Source organism: Eptesicus fuscus, chromosome 19 (assembly GCF_027574615.1).
Source record: "Eptesicus fuscus isolate TK198812 chromosome 19, DD_ASM_mEF_20220401, whole genome shotgun sequence".
Taxonomy (NCBI): domain Eukaryota; kingdom Metazoa; phylum Chordata; class Mammalia; order Chiroptera; family Vespertilionidae; genus Eptesicus; species Eptesicus fuscus.
In genome coordinates, this window is record NC_072491.1 from 14,670,815 (window position 1) to 14,692,273 (window position 21,459).

At 40.6% G+C, this 21,459-nt stretch overlaps 1 protein-coding gene across 6 annotated transcripts in view; it reads left to right on the forward strand.

The window, feature by feature from the left end:
* Positions 1-1,240: 1,240 nt before the first annotated feature.
* The window catches only part of FZD6 (frizzled class receptor 6), a 28,887-nt gene continuing 8,668 nt past the window's right edge, over positions 1,241-21,459 (forward strand). For 4 of the 6 annotated variants that reach the window (XM_054708661.1, XM_054708659.1, XM_054708660.1 and 1 more), the window contains exons 1-4: positions 1,241-1,419; positions 2,406-2,714; positions 15,835-16,031; positions 19,677-20,694. In XM_054708661.1, coding sequence (XP_054564636.1) covers positions 2,538-2,714; positions 15,835-16,031; positions 19,677-20,694 — 1,392 coding nt within the window. In that variant the 5' untranslated portion in view covers positions 1,241-1,419; positions 2,406-2,537. The remainder of the gene's footprint in view (positions 1,420-2,405; positions 2,715-15,834; positions 16,032-19,676; positions 20,695-21,459) is intronic. The other 2 variants (XM_054708658.1, XM_054708657.1) reach the window with 1 other exon arrangement.

The window sequence follows — 21,459 nt, forward strand, 5'->3', positions numbered from 1 at the left end:
AAGACAGAGCTACGGGAATAGTAAAGAGTCCTGGGTGTCAGGGAAGGAGGGGTGACTAGGTTGAGCACATGAGATTGTGTGTCTGATAGTTGGTACCAAACACTAGGTTAACCTCTAAAGCAGTTCATCTTTCTATTACGATTTTGAATCAATAAAACTGTAGGACCTGCCAGGGTTGGAATCCCATTGGCACCTGTGCCTCAAGTTGATGCCCAGACTCCCTGAACTAATGAAAGCTGCTTTTTTTTTTTTTTTCCCCCAGTATCGATATCCAGGAAATAACTCAGTTTCCAAGTAATCTCACTTGGGCAATTGACTTTATAGGGCAAATTGGCCCTGTTTAAAAATCTTGGCTCCTGAGATATAAAAGCAACCCAAGTGCCCATCAATTAGAAGAGTGGATAAAAAAGTGATGGTATGTATACAGAATGGAATATTACTCGGCCATATAAAGGAATGAAATCTCACTCTTTGTGACAGCATGGATGGACCTAAAGGGTGTTGTGCTAAGTGGTTAATACGTCTGTCAAAATCAGATACCACATGATTTCATTTATATGTGGAATCTAAAGAACAAACTAAACTAACAAACTAAACAGAAACAGACACAGAGAACAAACAGATGGTTTGCCAGAGGGGAGGAGGGCTGGGGGACTGACTGGGTGAACAAAGTGGAGGGGTTAAGATGTACAAATTAGTAATTACAAAATAGTCACGGGGATGTGAAGTACAGCATAGGGAATACAGTCAATAATATTGTAATAACTATGTATAATGCCAGGTGGATTCTGGAAGTATTGGGGGAATCCCTTTGTAAAGTATATGATTGCCTACCCACTACGTTGTACATCTGAAATTAATCTAAAATAATATTGAATGTCAACTGTAATTGAAAAATTAAAATAAATAAAAAAGAAATCCAAACGAAGTGGGTTCTTTTGAAAGGAAGCTTTATTTGGGGGATCACCCAGAGTGTCAACAAACCCTTCTTAGGCAGAACCCCCCTGGACAGGGCAGCGAGGTAAGCACAGCCCTGTGACAGCATCACAGACCGCAAGGTGGAGGGGACTTCCCTGCGCCTGAGCCCCACCGGCCTCCCAGCTCCCCGACGCCACCCCGACACCGTCCACCCCCGCCCAGCCTGGCCCGCCCCGAGCCCGGCCCGGCCCGGCCCGGCCCGGCGGGCGCCTCCTGGGCGGAGCGCGGGCGGAGGGCCAGCCCGCACCCCGCCGCCGCCGCCGCGAGCCCGGACCTGCCCGCGGACCCGGCGGCGCAGTCTCGCGGGATCGCTCAGCTCTCGCTCCCCGTGCGGCTCCCGGGCGGCTGGAGTCGCCGACACCCCGGGGCCGCCTCAGGTCGCGGCTGGACGGCGGGCTGCACGGGGGCGGGAGGGAGAGCCGCCTCTGATCGTTGCCCGAGGTGAGGCGCCGCGGGCTCCCGACGGTCGGGCGGCCTCGAGGGTGCGGGGCGGGCTGGGGCGCGCGGAGCCGCAGGTGCGGGGCCGGCGGGGGGGGCCGCGGGGGGGCCGCCCCGGCCGAAGTTCCCGCGGAAGCTGGGCCGGCTCCTGGAAGGCGGTGCGGGGACCCCGCGGGCCGGGACGCTGTGGCCCGCGGCGGCAGGCCCGGGCAGGTGCCGGGTGCGGGGCGGGACCCCGCCCGCGCTGGAAGCCCGGGCCGGGCGTGTGTTCGGGGTGGGGGCGCGGCCATGGGGGGTGATTCAGGGCCCAGAGCCGCCCTCCGGGGACCGATCGGCCTACTTCCCTGGCGGTGGGAACCCGGCTCCCCCCGCTCCCCCTCCACCCCCGCTCCGGAAAACTAGTCTGGCGGCTCCGCAGGTGGGAACTCCGGAGGGCTCCCCTTTCACACACAGGGGAGGGTCAGCGCCCCAAAGGACTGCCCCCCAAACGGGCTCTTCGGGGCCTCGGAAGCATGGAAACCCTCCTGAGGTCTTCGGGCACGTCCCTGGGGCCCAGTGTTCCTGTGGTCAGATGTCCGGCAGGCCCCTTGGGTTTTGTCCTTCCTCTGTTCATCCTTTGTAACCTGCCCCGGACGCCCCGCGTCCCCTTCTTCTCCGCCTCACTCGCCCCCCGCCCCCGGTGCACCCCGTGCTCCCCGCCGCACAAACCTCCCGGCGTCGCGGTTCCCTGGAGACGCCGTTTCCTCCGCACAGGCCGGGGCAGGTGGGACAGTGTCTGGAAAGGGTGGAATTTTCCGTCGTTTTCCCAGCGGTGAGCTGCCTTCCCACCCTCGGGGAGAACCTTAGCTCCGCGCTTGGACGTCGTCGGCCTTGGAGTTTATGACAAATGTCCCCGATACTCCCTCTTGGTGGTGGTTGTTGTTGTTGTTGTTCTTATTATTATTATTATTATTATTATTAATAGTAATTGGCTCGGAATTCATTTTCAGGAGAAGAGCTGCGCTTTCAACATGGTCAAATAATGAAGTGAGACATTTGAACGCTCTCTCTCTGGACGGAAATCTGAGAATGAGAAGAGCGATCCGCGCAGGCCAGGCGGTGAAAGCAGGAGTTTGAAGAGGATGGAAATGTGGGCAGTGCTGTGGATGGGTGTTTTTCTGCCCCTCGTCAGAGGGCACAGTCTTTTCACCTGCGAGCCCATTACGGTCCCCAGATGTACGAAAATGGCCTACAACATGACCTTTTTCCCCAACCTGATGGGTCACTATGATCAGAGTACTGCTGCTGTGAAAATGGAGGTGAGTCGTTCTAGAATCCCTTCCTAGAAAAGTAATTTATTGCTCTGTCCTGGAATAAACTATGATGGTGATTTTTTTTTTTTTAAGACAATAAGGGATTCTTTCAGTTGTGTACAAATCCTATTTGAAAGAAATCCTTTTGGAGATTAAATTACGCTACAAATGTATATTTTGTGTACATGTGTGGCCCTGTTTTGGGGACTTGCTTAACATGGGGTTCGTTTTATATAAAGTAGAGTTATGAATGATTTAGAAATGTCTTGCACCCGGCAAATATTTCGCTTTTCTGAACCAATGATGCTAGTTCCTCTAGTAATGTGAATTTTGAATTTTTCCTAATTCATTGAACATACAATCTATATTGTCTGGACTACATGTATTTTCTTTTTTAAAAAAAATTCTTTGTTATTTTTAATTTATTGACTTTAGAAAGAGAGAGAAACGGGGAGAGGGAGAGGTGGATTTGTTGTTCTACTTCCTTATGCATTCATTGGTTGATTCTTGTATGTGCCCTGACTGCACCCTTGGCGTATCAGGGCTTAGAGTGCATATATTTTCATAAGTAGTTGCAATGTTCACTTGGCACCGTTTTCTGAAGCAGATAGATAATTGGAAGATTTTGGGGCTGTAGATAGTGTTTTGCTAAAAAAAAAGTGGCTTTTTTAAGGCACTGGAATATTCTTTGATACTTTTTAAAAGAAACCACATGTCAGGGGCAGAGCAGAGTGATACTAAAGATTGCCTTAGGTGCCTTCGGTGGCTTAGAGATATGCAGATTGCTGCGGAGGTGTGGGAAGAAAGAGTTACCTATCAAGACAGGGACCTGCCCTCCTGTACAGATGTGTTAGGTTGATTAGTCTCATGAAGGAAAGACGACAAATGTTCCTGTAGTTTTTCTCCAGAAAAAAACTTTCCAAGGATGGTAAGCGCTTCTTTTCCCCTCACGTTGTTGCTAAGGGATGGAACCCCTGTAATTTTAATGGAGACACTGCTTAAAAAACTGACCAAACTTGATTTTACAGCTTCAACAGTCTTTCATTGCTGGTTAGTGGAATAGTTGTTGGACTACCTCATTGTAGACTCGTGTCTAAAATAGGAGGGCTTTTAAATACTAAAGTCGATGTACTTTAAATGGGCATTACACATTGTATTATTGCAACCTTTCAGTGGTCTTTCAAACCAGTGCGAGATGTGATTTTAAACACTGAACAAATGATGCAGTGAGACTTTCATTGATTAATCAGAACTATTTTGATGGTTTAATCTGATTAAAGTAAAGTATATAGTGGGGAATAGTTATGTCATTCATTTCTCTGATGATAGTACTAGTACATGTTTTATAACTCATGTCTTACAAAGTTCTTAAAATTTTTAAAACTATGGTTCTCTTTCTGTGTAGTAGCTACATATATTTTAAGTTTGAATGCTAACAATCAGCCTTATAAATATAGACCACTTAGAATTCCTAGGGGAGAGAAGCATCCTGCCAATAAATGCCTGTAATCTATAATAATAAAAGCGTAAAATGCAAATCGACCGAATGGGCCGAACAGCGGGAACGACCATCCCGATGACCTTCTGGATGACTGCAGCTGTGAGGTCGCGCATCGGGCCTCTAGTTCTAAGATAATAAGAATTAGCTTCTGTTCTACACATCCTTTTAAAATCAATTATTTTTGCGGTAAGAAAAAAAAAGTGTTTTGTGGTTTTTTTTACTTACCTAGCTTGTTTTCCAGGTAATTTTGTGTCAGGACATTATCAAGAAGGCATTTTTTTTGTTACAGACTCCTTCATTTGAGGATATCTTCATTATAAAGTCTTCCTCGTGCACTAAGCTTCCTTATAGTCTTTGCTATTAAATTTTATTACACAAATCATACTTCAGTAGGTTTAGGATATAAAAGAAGAAAACCATACAGCATTAACTTAAACCTACAAAGAAGAAAGGGAATGGGAAGGCAAACTATCAGCCTGAGTCTGACTTTAAATCCCTACATATGATTTTTTCAGTCCATGGTTCTGTACCTTTCTTATTGCCCATCCTTATTTGTCCTCAGCCAGTGGCATTCTCTTTCAGTTCCTGTATTGAATTTCCAAAATTCTATAATTTGATAGGTGTAAGTTACCATAAATATCATGCAGAGCTTCTTAACCTCTTTTGTGCCATTGACCCCTCTCAGAATAAGATAATGTTTTAAAATTTAGATAAAATGAGTAGGATTACAAAGGCAACCAATTATGTTGAAATATACTTTTAGTTATAGGCCAGGTTAAGAACGCCTGAATCCTTCATTGTGTAGGTGAAGAAACTGAAACCCAAAGAAGTTATAGTGTTCAAGGTCTGAGCACTATAGGACACTGTCTTCTCTGTCAACATGGGCCATAATGGCATCTTTAACTTTTTTTTAACCCTTGATCATAATAAAAAAGAAAGTATTTTCTAAGATTCAGAATATGATATGTTAATTATTCTTTGCTGCTGCTTTGCAAATTTCATTTAAATAAACGTTAAACTGGGAGGCATTTTTTTTAAACCTTTGTTTGGCTCTACCATTTTCCCCCTTCTCATCTGTGTGTTACATACAAAGTCTTATTAGAATTTTTACCTGTAAACCAATTTTTAAAAATTGATTTTAGAGAGAGGGAGAGAGAGAGAGATAGAGAGAGAGAGAGAGAGAGAGAGAGAGAGAGAGAAACATCAGTTAGTTGCCTCCTGCATGAGCCCCTATCGGGGATCCAACCCACAACCTGGGCGTATGGCCTGATTGGAAACTGAACCCACCACCTCTTGGTGTATGGGATGATGCTCCAATCAACTGAGTCACACCGATCAGGGCTCGTTAGAATTTTTAGATCAAAAATAAAATCTTTAGCCTTCAGTCACTCCTCTCTGTGGTATTAAGGTGATTTTACTAAAATGTAAATTCATGCAATCTACTTTGGGGTTAAATTCCTCACTATTTTCCTGAAGCTGGAGAAATACAGACCTGACTCTAGTGTGGCTCTTCTTCTCTCCTATCTTGTCCTCTACTTCAGCCAAGCCATCCTATTTATAGAACTCAAATCCATATTATTCTCGTTCACTTCTGTGCCTTTGTACATAGTGTTGTATCCACTGCCTCTCTTCACCTGCTCAGTTTCCTCAGATCTGAATTAAAGCAATAGCTGTGCTTAGTGAAGCCTTCTTTCACCTTTCTCCCAAGCTTATTTAATCAGCTCACTCTTCACACTCTAATCGTGTTTAATACAGGTTGGGAAAGGTAAGGTTACAGTTGTTCATAGGGAAAATAATACAATAATTAATAAATAATAATACAAGAATAAACTGTTTTGCATATTCACAACTGTAAACCTAATTTTGCCCCACCCCATATATACGACTGTTCTCATACCATGCTGTGGGGCAATTATTTAAATGGCTCTCTCACTAGAGAGCCATGATAGGTGCTCAATAAAGCCTGAATAAAGAAAAAGGTGGTGCTTCCTGTCCTAATAAATCAGCAAAGAGAATTTCCCCCCAAATCTTTACCTTCCACCTTTATCTTCTGCAGTGTCTAAGTAAAACACATTCTAATAGTTTTAAGTGGTTTATGTATCATCCACTTTCAGCCTGAGCCTAGTTCTAATAAAACATATCAGTTGACATCTTCTGTATTCTTTCCCATATTAGCTTGACATGTATATGTTATAATTTATTTTAATTCTATTTTTAACCATTTGCATTTATATGGAGTGAATAAGTTCATCTTTTGATTGGATCATTGTATTATAAACTATGTGTCATATTTTTCCCTAAACATTGTATTTTAATACTTATTTGTAGTCCAGACAGTACTAAATTATTAACTGCATGTATCTTGACTTTTAAAGTGTTTTATAGCTTTTCTAAAGAATAGCTGGGTTTTACACCTCCAGCCCAACTGCCTTTGGTTGCTCCTGGTTCCTGCTGCATTTCCAATGTTCACTAGGAATCAATATTAGGATGAGGGGCTAAAGAAATATCTGATGTTGGGCTTTCTTAGCTTTCAAGAATTTCATGTAATTCTAGAGATCTATCTCACTCCTCTTTTATGCCTTAGTTTTCATTTTGTATGATGGCTATCCTGTTTTATAGACCTTATAGTAGTTATGGTCATTGCAAGTCTGTAATTACACTGAGTGGCCAGATTATTATGATCTCTGAATGCATAATAACCTGGCCACTCAGTGTATATACAGTATATATATATTAGAGGCCCGGTGCATGAATTCGTGCATGGGTGGGGTCCGGCCAGCCTGGCCAGGGGGAGGGACATGGGTGGTTGGCTGCTAATCGAACTCCTGGTCGAGGGGACAATTTGCATATTAGCCTTTTATTATATAGGATATACACTGGCCAGATTATTATGCGTTCAGAGATTATAAAAATCTGGCCACTCTGTATATGAGATGGTTTAGAACAGTGGTTCTCAAAGTTTAGTTCATAGACCAGCAACTTGTGAACTTGATAGAAATGCAAGTTCACAGACCCCATCCCAACCTACTGAATCATGATCTATGAAGATAGAGCCCAAGAAACTGTATTTTAACAAGCTGTGCAGGTGTTTCTTATGGATGTTAAATTTTGAGATCTATTGTTTTGGAGCAGGAAATGCAAACTTTTTCCATAAAGACCCAAATAATAAATATTTTGGCTTTGCAAACCATACAGTCTCTGTCACAGCTATTCAACTCTGCACTACTGTAGTAGAAAGCAGCCATAGACAATATGTAAACAAATGAGTGTAGATGTGTTTCAGTAAAATTTTATTTACAAAAACAGGCAGTTTTTTTTTTTTTTGGCCCACAGGCTGTGGTTTGCTGAACCCTGTTTTAAAGTACTTAAAAGTAGTATAAAGTACCATAAGGATTAAAGTACTATAAGGATTATACATGTATAGCATGTATAAATAAACATTATTATGCATTTTTGTTAATATGTTACCTGAGTTATGTGTTATTTACTTTACACAGAAATTTTAAGTCAAATTTATCATAAACGAAAGGATCTGACTGGGATATCCTGGTTTTTTAGTTTTATTTCAGAGATTGCTTGAAATCAAGGACTTCGTTTTTCCCCCCTTATTTTGTTTACTGAAGCTAAATTCATTTGTATTACAAAGAGTTAATTTATAATTCTGAATAGTAACTTGGCTTCTTAAAAAGGATGTGTACAGTCTAATTCTCCCAGGTGGAATAACAAATGGCTGCTGGTTTTGCATTGTGTTCCTCTTTGTTTCATATCTAGAGCATTGTTTCTGACATTGTGAGGTTGATGTCCCTTGAGAGACTGATTTCATCCGAAGAGAGCTGAGGCTGAGCTAGGGAAAATGGAAACAGGAACATTTATTTTTCATTTTGAATTGCCTTCATTGAGGTCTAGGCAAAAGCAAAGTCATGTATTATGTTTGGAACAGCATGTGGTCATTCCACTTTTGAAAAGACTAAAGGGAAGTGAGCCAAAGGGGGTAAAAAAAACAACCCCTTTCCTTATCACCTGTTAATATGCACTACTAAAATGTCTCTTTCAATCTATGTAATAAAAGCATAAGTGACCATTATGGTGGAACGACCAGAATGACCAGTTGCTATGATGTGCACTGACCACCAGGGGGCAGACACAACGTACCGACTGCAAGAGGGTGCAGGCTGGGCTGAGGGGACCCCCACCCCCACCCCCGCATGAATTTCATGAACAGGGCCTCTGGTTAAAAATAAAGGGAGAAAAACTGTGTACACAAACTTACGAAAACATCTATTTCCATGGGCAGTGGTTTTTAAGCATTTTCATTTTTCTGCTTGTAGAAGAGTCTAGGGGACCCGTTCCTTTCCTCCTTCTCTACTTTTATATCCCCGTACACAGGCAAGAAAATGTTTAGTGTGACTAACCTATTTATTTCTCAGGGAAGGCTTTCTGAAAATAGCTGTAACTGTTCTGAAAGTAAGCTATTGAGTTCTTTAAAATGAAATAGGTATTGAAAAGTCAGTTGTGTGTGTAGTGGCTACTGTTGTGTTTTAAGTGTAGAAACCACAAGCGTACTCTCCTCTGTGATACTGTGTTGCAGTAGTAGGGAAAGCACATTGACTATTTCTGAGTCTGCAGAATCAGGGTTGGTCTGCATGTAAACAGAGGACAGAATTTCTTCTGGAAGGCTCTGCTGATAGGCACCAGGTTCCTACAGAGCCATCCCTGATATTCTGGGTCTAGGACATTATTAGTTACACCCTCAGGAGAACCTGGCCACAAAGGGACGTGGTCCTTTCAGACCACGGGGCAGCTGTTGAGTTGTGACTTTTTCCTTTTCTTGAGTTGTGGCATGTACATAATGAAGCTGTATCACTCTAGTTTGTATATTTTTCATGTATTCATTCATTAATGCTTACTGATTGTGTACCTGACTGTGTAGCTTCCCCAGGATTAGTTTTGCTAGATACAAGTTTTAAATGAAAAAAATTGACACTTTAGTGGACAGATATTTTTTTTTGTAGTGCCAACCAGTTACTGTGTATATTTGTCTAATTTCCAAAGAAAATTACAGCTCTTTTGGATAAATAATTAAAAATTTGTAATGCTCTCTGCTAAGAAATATTTTAAAAATAGGAACTTTTCCAATATGGAAATAATGCAAATTTTTGTTTTTTATTCTCTTGTATTGCAGGCTCCCCTTTGCATTCGTTAAAGAAGCTGACTTGCCTGAGATTGGTCACATTCATGAAAATAAGTGGCAGAGTTTTTACCATTTTATTATACAGTAGCCCATTAATATTCTCAAAGAATTTACTATCCTTGTAACCACTTCAACAGTATTTGTTCTGTGAGGCGTAAACCTTTAAGGACCCCTTTAGATCCTTAATGAGTCTGTTGTCTAGCTAAGGCAAACCAATTACTTTTTCCCCAGTCACTTTCTCTCTATTTTATTTCCATCACTAGAAATTATCTTTCCTTTTGGTGCCATTTTAAAGTAAGAATTAAGCTTTTAATATTTCTTTTTTTAAAATTTCTTTATTGATTAAGGTGTCACATATTTGTCCTCATCCCCCAATTCCCATCCCCCACCCCTCCCCACGGATGCCCCCACCCCCCTGTTGTCCTTAACCATTGGTTAGGCTCGTATGCATGCACACAAGTCCCTTGGTTAATCTCTCCCCCCTACCCTCCCTCTGAGGCCCGACAGTCCAATCGATGCCTCCTTGTTTCTGGGTCTGTTCTTGTTCATCAGTCTATGTTGTTCATCATTTCCCCTAGATGAGTGAGATCACGTGTTACTAGAAATATACTTATAAGAACCGAATGTGAGACGAGCAATAATAGTTATGCTGACAGGCAAATGAATCAGTCTGTAGTAAGTTTCTTTCTGGACCAACAGTTCTTTTGAGACCCAATTTCAATGTCCACCAGTTCCTTATGTGTACATGTCAGCACTGACTTTTCAGCTCTGGATGGTGGACAAATGGTGGTATGCAGGTCCGACTCCCTCTGGTTTGGCCTCACCCGGACCCAGGGGTGCGTGGCCTCACCCAGACCCAGGGGTGCGTGGTCTCCCGGACCCAGGGGCGCGGTCTCACCCGGACCCGGGACCCAGCCTCACCCGGATCCAGGGGCGCACGGCCTCACCCGGACCCGGGACTGCTTTTAATATTTCTTGAGAGTTACTGTGTATGTCACCATGAGTAGAAAGCTTGAATCCTGAAGTGAGAATCAGATGCTTGTAATAGGTTGGCCTTGTTCACTGGTAAAGTGGCTGCTTCCGTGTACCAGTGAGGTTCTCATTCATGCTTCTGAAAAGTGAGGAATGTTTACATGTCTTGTGTCTTTAGCACTAACGGAGGCAAGGCACAGCCAAGACACCGCTGCAGAACCACTCTGTTTAGGCTTAGCTTTATATATTTTTAAAACATCAAAATATCTTCCTTTTTTTTTTTTTTAATCTCTACTAGAATTCTAACCCAGATTTTCTTTCAGGATCTTACATCGCCACAAACCCCAGGCCCATATTATGGTTCCTTCGTTATCATGTTATCACAGGATGGGGAACTAGTTGGTGTGTTTTAAGGAAAAGGTGGTAGTATGGCAGAGGTAGTCATTCTGTTTCCTTATCACAGAATCACTAGATTTATGTGAAAAGGAAATAAATTTAACTGATACAATTTGGCAATCTGTAGGATCAAACTCCATTTGTTTTTCAACTTCTTAAGCATTAAGTCGTTTTAATCCTTGTGTTTCACTCCACACCTCCAGCCAAGATTTCGGATCGCCAGTTTGTCACTCTTCCTCAGCCAGGCAGAGCACCACCTCAGGCCATAGTCCCTGAAAGCTCATGCTCTTCACTCAGCCTTGCCTTCCCTGGGCACAGCATTCTTAGACGTTGTTGGAATCTATAGGATTACAAGGATACCTCAATCACCTGTTTTTCTACTATATACCATGGGCTGTCAGATTTCCATCTCTAAATACTGACTGAATATTCACTGCTTTTAGTCTCAGTTTAAGTCTAGAAAACCACTTCCAGAATTCCTCTTACTGAGATCACATATATAATTGCTGTACCAGTCTGTCTTGGTTGCAAACAATAGAAACCAACTTTGACTAACATAAGCAGAAAATGAACGAATATTGGATAGCTTGTCAAATCAATGGGGAGGCTGAAGAACTAGGTTCAGAATATAGGGAGGAGCAAAGGGAACCAGGACACAGCTAGGATCATGTCCCAGGACCAGTCTGTCCCAATGTCAATGCCGTTATTTTGACATTTTGGGCATTATTGCCTCCCCACAAATAATCTGTTCTTTTGTACAACCCTCTCCCAAAATATCACAATACTGGGAGCATCCAAATGGCCAAGCTGTTTCTGTTATCAGATTGCTCCCTACATCAACCCTCCTTAAGCTTCCGTAGCATCCCACCTACTTTGGAATTCCCAAAAACAGGACTGCTGGGCAGGCAGAAGTGATAGATGTTCACTCTAGAGCTCAGTACAAGACAGAGTTACCTACCAAGGAGAAAATTTCTTTGTAGTACAGTTGTTTTGAAATTTAAGTCCAGCCCTGTTACTCTATGCTTTGTTACTCTCTTCATAAACTTTTTGAGCCACAAAGTGTCCTTAGAGATCATCTAGTGGTTCATCGCTCTCATATCACTAATGGATGCTCAGAGACTCAAAGACAGAAAATTATCTTCCAAAGGTGGCACTGGAAATTAATGGCAGAGCTGTAACCAGAATGACAATGCTGGCATTATTTCTAGTCAAGGGTTATATAAAATGCTCCACTTATTTTGGTTCTCGTCTATCATAGTTTGGCTCTGGCTATTTTTCAGAGTGGAGGTATTAGTGGCCTTCTTAATTGCCCTCTTCTTTGTCCCTGTTGGTACTAATAGTTAACTACCACAGGATTTCTTCCAGGGACTCAGCATTTCCTTAACGGAGCCTATAATTTATTTCTCTAAGCATTAAAACTATAATCAACAGGACTATTTTAGCTATTATTGAATGTAGAATCTCAAGAGCATTGTTGATATTTTACGTTGTTGTAAAAAGGATTGGTATATGACAGTGGTCGGCAAACTGCGGCTCGCGAGCCACATGCGGCTCTTTGGCCCCTTGAGTGTGGCAAACTCATTAGTCAACAGAGTGGCTCGAGAGCCGCAGTTTGCTGACCACTGGTATATGAAAAAGCATAGTGCCTACCTTATGGTAAGTGTTGACTACATCAAAGCTCTGATTTATTATCAGTAGTTGTATAGTATTGTTAAAAGCAGCATTAGATCAGGGCACTTAAATTCTAACAGATAAGATTTGAGGATTTCAGTAAGAGATTGGATTACCTTTTTCTCACTGTAATTTGAGGGTTTAGCGAGGTCATTGGTTTCAAACTGATTTCTGGGGGTGCTTTGAGGTCACTGGTAGGGAAGAAGAGCAGTGGGAGGTATCTTAAAGCGAGGGCTTCCTCTTCAGCCAGCAGCTGTGCTTTTATTGGTTTAATACATCAGGCTCTGTGTTTTGGACGTGGGTTGAGATGCCTGGTGTCAGCAAGTGGAACTGTCCTGGAGGTGGATGGTCTTTCAAGTCTAGGCTTCACAGGAGAGTTGGGGGCCAGAGATAAGTGTGGGAATCTTTTATGTATAGTTGGTATTTAATGCCATGGTTCTGGATGAGTTTTTCCTAAGCAGTGAGCATAAATTGGGAAGAGGTCTGAGGATTGACCTCTGGGGCACTTCATTATTTAATATTGGGAAATGGAAAAGGATCAGAAAAGAAACAGCCTTCGAAATAGGTACAAATCCAGGAGAACTGGTGTCCTAGAAGCCAAGTTAAAAAAAAGGTATCTCAGAAGGAGGGCAGTCCATTATGTCAAACGTTGTTAAGATTTGAGTAGGATGAAGACTCAGGTTGACCACTGAATCTGACAATGAGGAGGTTATGGTGACTTTGAAAGTAGTTTTCTCTGGAGTATGGGGGATAAAACCTGATTGGAGAGGGGGCTTACAAAGGAATCGGAAGAGTGGAATTGGAGAAAGTGAGCATACACAACTATTTTGAGGAATTTTCTATAAAGGGGAGTAGGAAAATGGAACAAATGGATAGGGTTTAGGATATGGAATCATGGGAAGATATTGTTTTGTAGTGCTTTTTTTTTTTTTTTTTATGGTGGGAGATAAAGCAAATTTGTCTGATGTAGGAATCCTTGTAGCATAGATGGCAGGAATTATTGCCAGAACAGGAAACAATAGCAGAAACAAAATCCTTGGCTAGTCAAGTGGGGAGAATCCAGTGTACAAATGAAGGTTGTGGTTGATTAAGGGTTCAAGTTGTTCATCCATTGCAATACAGAAGGCAGAGAGTGTGGATAAGCTGCAGATATGTTGGTACATTTATTTAGAAGATGAGGAAATTGCCTGGTTGTTTCTGTCTTCTCAGTGAACTAGGAACAAAATCATCAACTGAGAGCATGGGGTGTGGAACTGGGGGTTTGAAAAGAGAGGAGAATGTGAGAGAGATCTTTTAAAAACAGTTAATTGACTGAAATTTTAGCCCAGACATGTTTTAGTGTAGGATTGCAAAGTGTGATGCCAGCATTTTCATTTTGAAGAGTAGTATCCTTCTATTTTGAGAACTGTTCTTATGTTCTTTGATTATCAGCCCCTATTTTGAGAACTGTTCTTATATTCTTTGATTTTCTGCCATTTCTTTCTGAAGCCCATTTAGTCAGATGTTAGGCACTTAGACTGATGCTCTGATTGGGAGGATTTTCTAATTGTCCATCTCTTTCCTCAGTTTTGTCTTCTAATCCTTCCATAGGATTCTTTATTTCAGCTATCTTATTATTTTAATTTTCTGTAGTATCCTATTCTTTTTAATGAATGCAATAGCTTCCCATTTAACATTAACATTTTTTGTTTATTTTGTTTTGTTTTCTTCTGTCCCCCGCATAATCTGTTCCCTCCAAATTTCCCTTTATCTGCTTGCTTGTTTTGGTCTCTGTCTCTCATAAGGCTTTATTCAAATGCCTGATGATTCTTGGCTGCCCATTTAAATTTGTGTGCATTGAAAACTGCATGTGCAATAATGGGGCTTGTTACTGGCTTCATACTAAGGTGAGGTCAAGCTTTTTCATGGTCAATATCTAGAGGTTTTTTCCTCTTGTCCAAGACTGTTGAGTTTTTTTCAAAGATCGGGGATGGTAGTATATGCTTTCTGCCAACCCTTTGGAAACAGGGGAGGAAAAGGATGAGGGCTTCATGTTTCCCTAGTCTTTTAGTCAGTTCAACCTCTTCTCACCCTGTGCTGTACCTCTGCCCAGATCTGTGCCAGGTAGCTCAAGTGTAAGAACATCTGTAGCTCCATTTCTCCTGGAAATAACCCTGATAGATTTTAGTGGGCATCTGACTGTTGGGGTGGGTGTGGGGGGCTAACAGAGAGAGGAACTGATTTGTAAACAGCCCTCAGTTTTTACCTTTTATGCTACTTGGTGCCTGGAAGAACTGAGACCCTCGGTTTCTTATGGGCAAAATCAGTTCATTTTCATGTGAGTCCTTCCACTCGTACTTTGTAATCCACCCCATGTCTGATTAAGTCACCTCACACTCTAATAGCTTTCTGTCACTCAAAGTTTTGGGATTTTCTTTTTAGATGTTTCTGTTCTTTGGAAAATTCAAATACACTAATGTAGTATCTCCTGTTCACTTAATAATGGATTAGTATCTTTATTTTCTTTATTGTCATTTTACTGAGGGAACAAGGGAAGAAAGATAAACACGTGTGGTCAATGTACCATGTTTATCCAGGACCCGTCCCTATGCTCTAAAGTGTAATCATCACAATAACTAACATTTGTTGAGTGCCTATGTTTATTAATGTAGTAGTCACAACAATCTTATGAGTCAGTTACTATTATTATTGCCATTTTACAAATGAAGAAACTAAAACACAGAAGTCAAGTCTTGCCAAAGATATACAGCCAGTAAGTGTGGACCTAGGATTCACACTCAGCTGTGAGACTCCAGAGTTACTTCCTGCTTAAAATTCTCCAATAATATTTCATCCCTTTATTTTGAAATCCAAACAACTTAGCATGTCATTCGTGCTCCCTATGATAGCATACTTCTCCAATCTCATCTCTCTCTTTAGTCTGCCCTTGATTCCACCTCTTTGACCTTCTTCTGTTAGTCACCCTGAACTTCTTGCCCGGAATGTACTATCTTCTCGTGATCCTCACATCTTTTTCATGCTGATCCCTCTGTCCCCAAATTGCTTTATTCTCCAGAATACTCAGTCAGTGTTAGGGTATTTCTGTGTATACTTATAAATTGTACATTTGTATAATTTATTTCACCTAACAATCAATACAAGCTTTTGATTTGCTTTGATTTAGCACATCTTAAAAATGTATTAATTGAATAAAATAATATTGCATTGTGTCTGGAGGTTCCTTAGTCTAAGAGACTAAACAAAATGATCTCAAAACTTGATTGTATTGAGAGTGATAATTAAATATTCTTTGGGAGTATAAGTAAAAATGTATATACTTTAAACAGTAAATAAACTAATTTCTCCATTTGTTATTAAAAAGTTTTCTAACCTTATCTTGCTGTTTTTCTTAATAGCACTTTCTTCCTCTTGCAAATCTGAATTGTTCACCAAATGTTGAAACTTTCCTTTGCAAAGCTTTTGTACCAACCTGCACAGAGCAAATTCATGTGGATCCACCTTGTCGTAAATTTTGTGAAAAAGTATATTCTGATTGCAAAAACTTAATTGACACTTTTGGGATCCAGTGGCCTGAGGAACTTAAATGTGACAGGTAAATTATGTTTTCAGCCGAAAACTACTAATGATAATGATATTTTAATATTGGTGTTAGCTTTCCAGAATGTTAGTGACAGGTTTTCGTTATTTGATTCAACAAATGTTTATTATACCTTAACATATGCTGGGCACTGTGGTGATAAGTGTCATGGACACAATGGTGAGAAAAAACAGACTTGGTTCTTATTCTCAGGGAACTTACAATGGGGTGGAAGGAATGGAGAGTAATCAAATAATTATACAAGAAATGCAAATTTATAACTATGCTTAGATATAACAAAGGCGAGGTACATAGTTCTATGAGAACATGTAATAGTGCCTTTGACCTTACCTGGGGGAAATGAACCTTATTATCAAGTCACTGACCTTTTTGCACATTAGTCTTTATTAATTATTTTTGTTTCCTTTTCTCTGGACAATGGTAGCTTGTAATTTGAAATATTGTACTGATACAATGAGAACTCATATAATAAATCTGGGAAGGAAGCTAGCTACCTTTTTGTTCATCTGGGAACTGAAGAAACTTTATGGAACTCATACATTTCTGCTAAATTCATAATTATTTTCAAGAACAATTGAGTAATACAGTTGCCCTTGAACAACTCAGGGATTAGGATTGCTGATCTCCCACGCAGTCGAAAATTCGTGTATAACTTTTGACTCCCCCAAAACTTCTAATAGCCTACTGTTGATAGAAGACTTACCAATAACATAAACAGTTAACAGAGGTTTTGTATGTTATATGTATTATATACTATATTCTTACAATAAAGCAAGCTAGACAAAAGATGTTAAGAAAATCATAAGGAAGAGAAAATACACTTAAACTATTTATTGGAAAAAAACCCTGCATATAAGTGGATCCATGCAGTTCAAACCCATATTGTTCAAGGGTCAACTGTATATAGTAAAGTTGAAGATGATCATACCCTACATCTAGGAAATCTCCTTTCACAGAGACTTTTACACCAACAAGGAATCATGTACAAAAATACCGATTGTGACACACAAATACTCCCGTGTGTCACTCAGGTATGCCTGTACAAGGGAGGCAAACAGCCAAACCAAAAAAAGTTATTATTATCCTCATGTATCTTTTAGTATTTTACCATGCTATTTTCTAACTATAATGTTATACAATTGTTACACAGGTTTTGAACTTTATATAAATGACACCATGCTGTACATATCACACTATAACTTCCTTTTTTCAGTTAACACTATAATTTTTAGGTCTATCCATATTAACAGGTGTGATCCAACTGCATTATTCCTAATTAAAAAAATTTTTTAAAATATATTTTTATTGATTTCAGAGAGGAAGGGAGAGGGAGAGAAAGATAGAAACATCAGTGATGAGAGAGTATCCTTGATCAGCTGCTGCCTGCAAGCCCCACACTGGGGACCGAGCCTGCAACCCAGGCATATGCCCTTACTGGGAATCAAATTGTGATCTCCTAGTTCATAGGGCAGTGCTCAACCACTGAGCCACGCACACTGGCAGGGCTATTTCTAATTTTTAAATGAGAAAAAAGTCTTGTAAAAATGATTAGTAAATTGTGATATATTTACATGCTAAACTACTACCACACAATAGATGAAATAAGTGCAGCTGATCACACCTGTCAATATGGATAGACCTAAAAATTATAGTGTTAAGTGAAAAAAGGAAGTTACAGTGTGAGATATACAACATGGTGTCATTTATATAAAGTTCAAAACCTGTGTAACAACTGTATAACATTATAGTTAGAAAATAGCATGGTAAAATACTAAAAGATACATGAGGATAATAAAAACTGAACTTGTGGTAATAAATATTTCTGGGGAGAGAAAGGAGAATAGAACCAGAAAAGGGTCCCAACTTTATCTGTAATGTTATATTGCTTTATTTTAAAAGATATAAAGCAAAACTGACATAATAATGAGTTTTGAAAAAGCTGGTAGATACTGTTTGTTTTATGGGCATGACTTTTATTATTCTCTTATAATTTTACTAGTGGCACGGGGCGGGGGGAGGTGTCCCTCAGCCCAGCCTGCACCCTCTCCAATCTGGGACCCCTTGGGGAACGTTGGACAACCCCTTTGCAATCCAGGACCGCTGGTTCCTAACCGCTCACATGCCTGCCTACTTGATGGCCCCTAACCACTCTGCCTGCCGGCCTGCTCGCCCCCAATTGCCCCCCCTGCTGGCCTGATCACCCCCAACTGCCCCCCAACCAGCCTGCTCTCCCCCAACTGCCACCCCCCTGCTGGCCTGCTTGCCCCCAACTGCCCCCCCCTGCTGGCCTGCTTGCCCCCAACTGCCCCCCCCTGCTGGCCTGCTTGTCCCCAACTTCCCCCTCCCCCCCCCCCCTGGCCTGCTCACCCCCAACTGGTCCCCTGCTAGCCTGCTCCCAACTGCCCCCGCCCCCCGCCAGCCTGATCACCCCTTACTGCCTCTGCCTCAGCCCCGCCACCATGTCTTTGTCCAGAAGGAAGTCCAGGTCTCAGTCTAATTAGCGTATTACCCTTTTATTAGTATAGATTATTTTTAAATATGCTTAAAAATAAGGATTTTAAGCATATTTAAAATGCTTTCTCATTAAAACCCCCATTAATCTTCAAGCCATATAGATCTTTCAAAATAGAACTCGTGAATAGAAATTCAACTCAGTGATAAAGTTCTACACAAAACAAATCCTCCTTGTGTTACTCAGGTATGCCTGTACAAGGGAGGCAAACAGCCAGACCAAAAAAAAAGTGGCAACGTGAGTTAAGCTGGTCCTCAGCCTGCTTCTTGGGGATCTTCTCGCCCTCCTTTAATAACTTAAAGGTCACTTGAACTTTAACACTGGTCCAGGAAAGGATCTTATTTCAGCCATCACCTTACTTATGTGGTTTATTTACTTTGCTTGTGAGCATCTACCTTATAAAAGAGTAACATGCTAATTGACCATACCTTCGTGACGCCCACCAGCCAATCAGGAGTGAGTATGCAAATTAACAACAAAGATGGCAGGTTAATTTGCATACACAGGCGCTGAGTGGCTGGGGGCAGGGCAGGATGCTTGCATTGTCGCCATGGCAACGATGCAGGTGTTCCGCACCACCCCAGCCGCTCTGAGCCTCTGGGCAGCATGGGAAGGCAGAAAGGCGGCTCTGGCCAGAGCGAAGGCCCTGCTGGCAGCCAGGGGAAGGAAGGCCCATTTTTGCATGAATCTTTGTGCATCAGGCCTCTAGTTAGATAATAAAAATTCATTTTTCCAAGACTTATATTTTATATGCTTATAAACAGGCAAGCTTCTACTTCTTATTTTTTCTGGAGAGTACCAAGCAAGATAATCTTTTCTTAAATATTTAGTCTTGAGAGCAGACATTATTTTTAAATTATTAATTGATTGTTTTCCAGGTAAGGGAATTTGTATGTTCATTTGCCTTGTATTTAATATGTGTTAGTTTGTTAGGGCCTCATTAACAACACAAATTTTTAGTAAGCTTCAAAACGTTATACCCAGCGAACATGTAATGCTATAGGTTTGTGTGTCTTCCCATCAATTATGAATGCATAAGGAACTATTTTATAATTGGAAAGCATAGCATTAAAATAGTGATTCAATAAAAATTTTGACTATATATTTAATTTTTATAATTTTTACAGATTACAGTATTGTGATGAGACTTTTCCTGTAACACTTGATCCACACACAGAGTTTCTTGGTCCTCAGAAGAAAACAGAACAAGTCCAAAGAGACATTGGAATATGGTGTCCAAGGCATCTTAAGACTTCTGGGGGACAAGGCTATAAATTCCTGGGAATTGACCAGTGTGCACCTCCGTGCCCCAACATGTATTTTAAAAGCGATGAGCTGGAGTTTGCAAAAAGCTTTATCGGAATAGTTTCAATATTTTGTCTGTGTGCAACTCTGTTCACATTCCTTACTTTTTTAATTGATGTTAAAAGATTCAGATACCCAGAGAGACCAATTATATATTACTCTGTCTGTTACAGCATTGTATCTCTTATGTATTTTATTGGATTCTTGCTAGGTAATAGCACAGCCTGCAATAAAGCAGACGAGAAGCTAGAAGTTGGTGAGACGGTAGTTCTAGGCTCTCAAAATAAGGCTTGCACCATTTTGTTTATGTTTTTGTATTTTTTCACAATGGCCGGCACTGTGTGGTGGGTGATTCTTACCATTACTTGGTTCTTAGCTGCAGGAAGAAAATGGAGTTGTGAAGCCATTGAACAAAAAGCAGTGTGGTTTCATGCTGTTGCCTGGGGAACACCAGGTTTTCTCACTGTTATGCTTCTTGCAATGAATAAGGTTGAGGGAGACAACATTAGTGGAGTTTGCTTTGTTGGCCTTTATGACCTGGATGCTTCTCGCTACTTTGTACTCTTGCCACTGTGCCTTTGTGTGTTTGTCGGGCTGTCTCTTCTTTTAGCTGGTATCATTTCCTTAAATCACGTTCGACAAGTGATACAACATGATGGCCGTAACCAAGAAAAACTAAAGAAATTTATGATTCGAATTGGAGTCTTCAGTGGCCTGTATCTCGTGCCATTAGTGACACTTCTTGGATGTTACGTCTATGAGCAAGTGAACAGGATTACCTGGGAGATAACTTGGGTCTCTGACCATTGTCGTCAGTACCATATCCCATGTCCTTATCAGGTAAAAGCTATCATTTGTATTGTTTCATGATTTAATTTTAGCATAGAAATGTTTCCTGGAAATATACTTGAATTAATTATGAGCATAAATTAAAATTTCAGGTGAGAAATCCAGCAGACATAGGATTGATTTCCTCTACATCGGTTGAAACTGGGATAAGTGTCTTAAGGTTTTTCAGTTTGTTATGATAATAAATGTCTCCTTTCACTGTTCTTCTAAAAATTACATAGGGTTGTGAAGGTAGATTAATGAAGTGAAGAAAAGACTCAGAAGAACAGGTCTTGAGAAAAAAAAGAGAAGTAACTTCTGAATTGAGAGTTGTTTTAAATTCTTCAGTTATTAGGGGAAAATTTTATTTGGGTATATTTAATTTGATTGGGTTATCCTATAATTTTTTTGTAGACTATTTGCTTACATAAACAGAACTTGATTTTTGCCTAAACCATACTGTCATTTCTTAACTGAAAAAAAGTACAGTTGAAATAAAATGTGTTTCATATGCTCCTGATGTTTATTAGTATAAAGGTGGTGTTAAGATTAAAGTAAATTTCTGAAAATAGAAAAAAAAATTTAAATCATTTTAATTGAGATTTTTAATGAAAAAATTTTGTTTTAAATAGATTTTATACATTTTTCTTGAATATTTATATATGGTATTATATGTTATATTGATTATGAGTACTATCATCATAGTGTATTAAATCAAGCAATGTGTGCGATGATTATTTTACATAATAATTTATATTCTAGAAAGTTACTACATTT